Source organism: Neltuma alba, unplaced genomic scaffold (assembly GCF_004799145.2).
Source record: "Neltuma alba isolate B1F8T4 unplaced genomic scaffold, ASM479914v2 tig00012276_pilon, whole genome shotgun sequence".
Classification (NCBI taxonomy): Eukaryota; Viridiplantae; Streptophyta; class Magnoliopsida; order Fabales; family Fabaceae; genus Neltuma; species Neltuma alba.
In genome coordinates this window covers 1-7,882 of record NW_021636797.1, presented here as the reverse complement: position 1 = coordinate 7,882, position 7,882 = coordinate 1, and the positions used below count along the sequence as shown (strand labels likewise).

Here is a 7,882-nt window from a genome sequence, read left to right as displayed (position 1 = left end):
TTTATAAAAAAAAAAAGTGATTTTCAAATGAGATTGAATTGTCATATTTAAAAATGTATATGAAAATAATAACTATAAGCATAAATTAAATTTTATGCACCATATATATAAAGATGGGGGTCCTTTTATGGTTGATGGAGATTTTTTAATCTATCAGAAAGCTCACACAGAACATCTACAAAAAATATTTAATACCATTATTGCATAAGGCCATTAGCGATGGGCCATACACATTTTCTATAATTTTCTCGTTGAGCTAATCTTGTCTTGCTTAACTTATTATAATTGTTTTGTGCTAAAAAAACTTATCATGATTATTGTTGGATGATATATTTCCTCGGATTATCAATATACAGGAGCTACTTGAAGTGTCAAGAATATGATAATAACATCATTTTATATTTGTTATAATTAACTAATATTTTTTTTACTTATTTTATCTATTCAAATTAATTAAGTATTTTTATATTAAGGTTTTAATATTCAATATAAGAGCTAGTTGGAATTTAATTTGATTCACTTTATTTCTAATATTTATTTATTTTGTATTTAAGTAATCCATGTAATGATTGCATGTGTTAAGGAGAGAGTTAGTATTAATGTGTATGATTAATAAAGGTATTTTAAAAAAACCATATCAATTTATTATAAATAAATAATTTAAATATTTTTTTAATATCAACAAATTATGAAGGGTAATATTGTCCATGAAATTATATAAAAGTTATAAAAGAAAAATACTACTAGTATTTCTTTTGGACTTATACGCAGCATATATTTCAAGACACGGAAAGAGAGAGAGGGAGAGAGAGGAACGTATCATGTAAAGGCCACGTGGGTGACATTGGAACCAAAACATCCAAAGGCAAAGGCGAGGAGAGGAGAATGACCCAGAACAAGCAAACAAAGCCAAACGTGCGAACACTCACACTCACCCATCTATAACACGCGGCGAAGCGAGCCCCCTCACACCGTCGCCCCGCCCGGCCTCGCCTCCTAACGTCACACAACGCCCACCCATCCCCGCTTCCCTCTCCCTCTCCCCCCAAACTCCGTTTCATTCACTCCTGCATTTACTCCATCAACTGACTCTCTCCTCTCTCTCTCCCTTCTCCTGAAACATAAACTACAAAGCGTTTCGTTTTCCCTCTCTTTCTTTCCCTCTTCTCTTCTCCCCCGCTTCCCTTCCCTTCCCTTTCTTCACTCTTCTTCAAGCTCAGCACGATCTTCTTTTGGAAAACAACGCTGTAATGAGCGGCAATCTCTCTCCAAAAGGAAAGTGAGGGGGTTTTTCCTATTTCTTTTTTAAATTTCTTTTCATTCTGTTTTGGATTGGAGTATCCTCTTTCGGAAACTACTGCTGAAGGGGAAACTTCATCAATTTGCCGAATTGAGTCCTCATTTCACATTTCCGTAATCAATGCCTGTGAGCATCGCCTATCCTCATATATCTCTCGCAAAGACTCCTTCGAAAGTTCCGATATTCAAGTTCAAGCGATCGGCTCCGTGACTGCTAGAAATTTCTGCTATTTTCTCAGATCGATTATGTCGTCTCCTTTCTCGTCGCCTGACTCTGTTTGCTGTTCTGGTAGTTCTCTCTCCAATCTGGAACGCTTTCTTCGTTGTGTCACTCCCACGGTTGCTTCCAGAATTCTTCCTCAGGTATTTTCCCTCTCCTTTCACCCTCCGATTTCTTTATTTTCAGGTAATTTTTTCTTTCTCCTTCTTCCCTCTCGTTCTTCGTCAAACTGCTCGTTTTTTTTTTTTTTTTTGGGGGCAAACACGTCCGGGAGAGAAAAGAGTGAAATTTTTTGAAAAAGAAAATACTTTTTTTTGGGGGGGGGGGGTTTTATCGCGATGGAGAGTAAATGAGGATAGAAAACTAGAGAGTAGAATCTTGTTTTAATTACAGCTTCGGAATTGGGGAGATATGATTGTAATTGTAATTTATAAGAATGAGAGATTACTATTTTATTTAATAATTAATAATATAGTTTTAATAATAATTTTCTTATATTATTGAGTGCAGAAATGTTTTTCAGATTTTGTGGGGATAAGATCTTCTCTCTAAGAGACTTTATTGTTTCGTGTTTTTAGATTTTGGAATAAAATTGATGACAAAATAGATGCTATTTTACGGCTCTCATATTTATTGATTGATCCGTATAATCTTTTGGATATTTGACAGATTGTTGTTTTACTTAATTTAACATCAGCACTAATGACACTAGTAATAAGGAATCATGTTTTTCACGATTATGTTTAATATTTAATTTAATATAGAATCAGTTACTGTCAGGCCAAAGAAAATCATTTATTAAGATTCTTAAGTTAATTTTGGATTGGGATAGTCATTCTTTTCGGCGAAAATTTATGCTTCAAAATTTAAATTGCATAAATTTAAAATAAAAAGTTAAGTACTACTTTCAATTCTAATTATAAGAGTTAGTTGATTAATTTAAGGGGATTAAAAAAATAAGTTAAATTAGTTATTTGTAATAAATATGTGGTGTTTTTCTTAAAATATCCTTACTAATCAAGTGTATTGACTAGAACTACTATTGTTAGAAAGACTATCTTAAAAAAAAAAAAGTATAAGAGACAAAATGGATTAGTTCTTTATATTTAGAACCAAAATAAAAATTGAACAAGATCTTATATTAAGGATCGGAATAGTATTTTTAAAAATAAAAATAAAAATAAATTTCAATTTATAATTTGTTTGTAGTATATAAATATAAGTATCTTTCCCTAATAATATAATCAATGGACACACGTGGTAGGTGGATGCATATGTTTGCACTTATCCTTTGGCTTGGGCTGTTTCTTAGACTTTACTGACATCGGAGGAAATATCCAATAATCCGCACACATGGGATAATGTGTAGTGGACCTGCGTGAAACGAAGTCGTATTACGGGCCCTAATTTAGTACTCCCTCCGTTCTTTATTATAAGAGACATTTGGTGTTTATGACATGTTCCTATATATAAGAGACACTTAAAAGTTGTCTCTACTTTTTTGTGTTGATTTCCTATTTTACCCATATTTATTGTCTCCAATTCACACACTCTCTCCCTCTCACTTCTCTTTCTTTCAATAATTTAATTGTTCTCTCATACTCTCTCTCCTTATTAATGAGGGTATTTTTAGAAAAAAATTATATTTTTTACACATTGATTGTTCTTAACTGCTTTTAACTGCTTTTTTGATTAACGTAATTCAGTTATTCGTCTCTTATAATAAAGAACGGAGGGAGTAATTTGTGAACCTTTACCTTTGTACAATTTATAAACTTTGTCCTTTTCTGGCCCCTCTCTGGCCCTCTAGATCGGGAATATTCCTGTAGATGCCGTTGATTTGTCTTCCGTTGGCCTACATATATGGTAAAAAGATCTCACGCGGATAAGCTCAAAATAAAGAAATAATTAATGTGATATTATTCTTAAATTACGCGCTTGTTCTGTAAAACAATTTTAAAGATCATCTGGTCATTCTCAATCACATGGTTTCTTAAAGTGAAAGCTGAAGGGATTAAAAAATGGAAAACAACACATTGTGTTTTCCAGATTTGAGAACAGTCTGGAGGGTTTTTGTTAAAGCATAGAAAGTTTTTACTTAGTCAAAAGTGATTCTCTGTGGACGTTTTATGACATTTCGATTTGATTTCATAACAATCATTTTGATTCTTTAGCATTGTGGGTCAGGGCAATCGCCTAATCTGAAGATAACTTCATAATAGCTTTGAAGAGATAAGTGCCACGTGTTTCTTCGGCTCCTTCTTTCTCATTTATGATGTGGAAAGAGGAATTGGTTAGCCTGTCTGTGTGCACAATCTGTTTACTAGTTATGATTATGAGTGTTTTGTGCAAAAGTTTGGTATATAAAGAGGAAAATTACGCTTGAAAAAGAGACTTTGAATGTCAAAACTAGTCTGAAATTCTCATTATCTCCCCTTAATTTTGTAGAAATTCCGTAACTTTTTTCTATTTTAAGAATCAATGTAAGCCTCCATTGAGTCATGTTGAAGACCCTCCTAAAACAGAGTTGAGTTTTACATGCCTTTCTTTTATTTCTAAAATATAGACAGACATTTGTTACTCCCTGATAATAAAGGAGTTCTGTATCATTTATTCTCGTTTCGTCGAAAGTTTTGAAAATAAATGAGATGTCTAAGTAATTTTCAATGAAACTCAGTGAAAGTCTTTGTATTTTTTTTTTTTTGTCTTTAGAATCATATTGAGATTATCATTATCATCAATAATCATTATATATATTGTAACTTAGAGAAAACAGTACTATTTACTGAACAGTGTTACATTGTGGCTTCCTCTGTTGGGTTCTGTGCAATGCACGGGGCTTTATTGTAAACATTTTTACATGGGATTTCTAACTGTAAATCATATCATATATGCATTTGAAAAAAAAAAAAAAAAAAGTCTGTAAGAGTTGTCAACTGTCCTGTTCACAAGTTGTAAACATTTCAATACATTTCTGGGGGTCATTCTAGTTTTAGCTATTATTCTATATAAAAGATGCTTAGCCGAATTGATTATCATAAAATGTGTTTGTGTGTACGTGTGTGTGAAATGCAAGTTCTACAAAGAAAAGGGGCGATATGCAGTTTGTTTCATTATGATTAACCTGGTCCTTTTACTTTATATGGATTGGTTCTATCTTGCTAAACTTACTTTCTTTTCAAAGATATATTAATTATCTGAAAAAGGTTGGGAAATTTCTCCGTTGCTCGTTCTAAGTTTCACAGTTCAATGGGACTATTTTGTCTGTGTACATCTAGAAAGTGAGCAAATGGTTTTACAACTTGTGCTTAATCGTGCTTACAGCTGTTCATGACCTAATTAGCATCTGCTTCTAACTTTGACTCATCTCTTAGCATTGACTCTTGCAATTTACGGAACCCATAGAGTTACAGACACGCACGCCTGTAAAATGAAGCTCTCTCCTGAATTGAAGCACACAGAATCAGTCGTAATTCTAAACAAGTGATTTCTTGGACGGCTATTATTGTGACATCGGTTCTGTAGTGATAAACTTGTTTTGTCTCTAGCCACGTATAAAGCATGTGTTATCCAGCGAGACTATTTTTCTCATTTTTGCTATTTTTAGCTTTGATATGACATAAATAGATCGCAGTAGGTGGCTGATGACTGGCTGATTTGTTTCCTCAATTTGTTTTTTGTTTACCATATGTATTGCAGAGTTGGTTAAATGACATAAATACCCTGTGGCAACCTCTTGGCAAGGACACAACTGAATACTTCTCACTGAAAGATCTCTGGGAGTGGTTTAATGAATGGAGTGCGTATGGTGCTGGCATCCCTGTTGTCCTGGAAAATGGCGAAACTGTGATGCAATACTATGTCCCGTATCTTTCGGCCATCCAAATCTACAGTGACAAATCTGTTGCACCTTCTAGGTGTGTCAAAAATTTCTTGAGAGATTATATGGAAGCTATTCGTGCACCTCTATTTACTGGTTTAAAGTTGAGTTGAAATGTGCGTGACAAAAATATAATTCATGACAAAAAGAGTAAATGTATGTTTATCCTAACTGTGGCAATAATGTGAAGTAAGCTTTCTTCTGTTTTTCTAGGATCCGGAGAGAGGAGAATGAGATTGTGGAATTTGAAAGTGATTCATGGAGTGATGATAGTGGTAGTGATAACATTTCTCGGTCGTTAAGTAACAACTCTAGCAAATCATGGGATGCCATTTCTGAGGATTCCAGTTGTGATCATGAGGGTTCATGGCCAAGAGATAGGCTTGGTTACCTTTACTTACAGTATGCTGAGATGTCTCCTCCTTACTGGAGGGTCCCGCTTATGGACAAGGTAGTCTTTTTCACTTTGTATTATTAGCCCCTTTTTAGTGGGAGACAGAAGAATTTATTTGCATCATAGATTCACCAAACACATTACTGATGATCTCTCGTTTCAGATAACTGAATTGGCAAGAAATTATCCAGCATTAATGACATTGAAGAATGTGGATCTTTCTCCTGCTAGTTGGATGGCAATTGCTTGGTGAGAATGACTTATTGTTCTTGTCACCTTTTAACATCCACGATGAACAATTTTTTATTGTAATACTGATGATTAAACGATTTTGTTTTACTAATGGATAGCTAGCGCTTAGAATAAAACTCGCTTCTGTTTCATTGACATTATAATTACCATTCGTCAGATTATTGCATTCTGACATCTCAACATAGCTAATATAGTTGATATTAAGTGGCTGCTTTGAACTATCTCTCTAATGTCATTGTCTTAAATTTAACTAAGATTAAATTGATTTGCATTGTGATTTCTAAATTCTAAGACAAGATATACCACATTATTAGTTTCTATATGATTTAGAATTCGAGTTAGGGAGAAGAATCTTCTCTCTCTCAACTTCTACTTTCTCTTTGGTTTCTCTATAATATATAAATTAGATTATTCTTATTGGACTTGTAGTTTTTTTTTATTACTTTCTGAACTTGTTATATTGATTTGTTATCATTTTAAGGTACCCTATTTATTCCATACCAAGTCAGAAAAACGAAAAGGATTTGGCAGCATGCTTCCTCACTTTCCATACATTGTCATCATCTTTCGAAGGTATCTAATCTGAATGCAGTTATTTGTCTTTTCATAATCGTTGCTGCTGGACTATTATACTTGGGCATGGTCTGTGGACTCGAGTTCTGAGCATAGTTTCTTGTGGATCTGCAGATTGTGCAATGGAATATGATAACATCAACAATGGGAAAGACCTATGCTTGGAAAACATGGAAAGTGTTGGAGGAGAGAAATGCAAGAAAAATAGCTCGGGCTTTATATCAATGCCTCCCTTCGGACTAGCCACTTACAAAATGCAGGGTGATCTGTGGCTGAACCCAAATTCATCATCTGATCATGAAAGGCTAGCCTATATGTACAGTGCTGCAGATTCATGGCTAAAGCAGCTCAATTTCCACCACCATGACTTCAACTTCTTCACATCCCACTCTTCTCTGTAAATTGCTCTCTTTCTGCATAACTACCTGACCACCTTTGTGTTTTGGCTTTCGGCTTCGGCAGTATTGGGATTTTCTCAAGTTGTAAGTTTGTGAAGTGTCTCTAAGATAAGAGAGATATAATAGAGTGACATGAGGGAATAGATGGGAAGAGAGGAAGTTGTCAGTCAGTTAAGTGGCTGAACCCTGCTTATTTTTGTCGTTCTTTTTCTCACTCTGGAGGCTTTTTAGAAGGTTCAATTTCATCTGACACCGGCATGTGAAATTCCCCTAGCAGCATATTCCGATGAGTGCCATTGAGAAACTTGGGAGGTTATATGTCTAAGGAGTGTATAACCCCTAGGTTCAAGCTACTAAAGATTTGCGGCTGGGGGTCTTCTAAACTGAGTTTGGTTTTTTGGGGTTGTTTTTGCGAGTTTCATTAATAGAGGGTAAGAGTTTAGACTTTGGATCGGAGTTCAAGATTTCTCATCTTTTTTGTACTTAATTTTCTTCAGACTTTTACTTGTTTGATTAATGTATGTAGGTTTCTGATTTCCTTTAGCTTTAATGGAGAGTAGAATCAGTTTTTTTTTTTTGGGCACATATGGAATTTGTGTTAGTTTAGTTTTATTGGAGGAAATGCAGGATAACTTGATATGATTTTCGAAAATCGGCTAGCATTAAAAAAATGCTTGATTTTCCGTCTTAGAAAAAAAAAATTTTACCTGACAAGGGCAGCACGATATTGAATAAATACCATCAACGAGCAGTGGGGCGAGGTGGTAAGTGGACTCGTCCTTTGTAGGATAAGAACACGTGTTTGAATCCTGGAGCGCGCGAATCCGGAAAGCGCTCTCGTTGGGAGAGGGGACAATTACTGCTGG

At 34.5% G+C, this 7,882-nt stretch overlaps 1 protein-coding gene across 1 annotated transcript; it reads left to right on the top strand.

Annotated features, from left to right (window-relative positions):
* Positions 1–995: 995 nt before the first annotated feature.
* Positions 996–7,469, top strand: LOC114725774 (uncharacterized). Its single transcript, XM_028912336.1, has 7 exons — positions 996–1,426; positions 1,539–1,662; positions 5,219–5,436; positions 5,613–5,850; positions 5,957–6,042; positions 6,527–6,618; positions 6,733–7,469. The coding sequence occupies exons 2-7, from the start codon at positions 1,546–1,548 to the stop codon at positions 7,017–7,019; spliced, it is 1,038 nt and encodes a 345-aa protein (XP_028768169.1). The 5' UTR covers positions 996–1,426; positions 1,539–1,545; the 3' UTR covers positions 7,020–7,469.
* The last annotated feature ends 413 nt before the right edge of the window (positions 7,470–7,882 follow it).

Excerpts from the sequence above, each read along its gene's own strand:
- LOC114725774 (XM_028912336.1), top strand. The coding sequence starts at position 1,546 with ATGTCGTCTCCTTTCTCGTCGCCTGACTCTGTTTGCTGTTCTGGTAGT. Across the intron at positions 5,437-5,612 it reads AAATCTGTTGCACCTTCTAG|GATCCGGAGAGAGGAGAATG; the intron begins GTGTGTCAAAAA and ends CTGTTTTTCTAG. Across the intron at positions 6,043-6,526 it reads AGTTGGATGGCAATTGCTTG|GTACCCTATTTATTCCATAC; the intron begins GTGAGAATGACT and ends TATCATTTTAAG.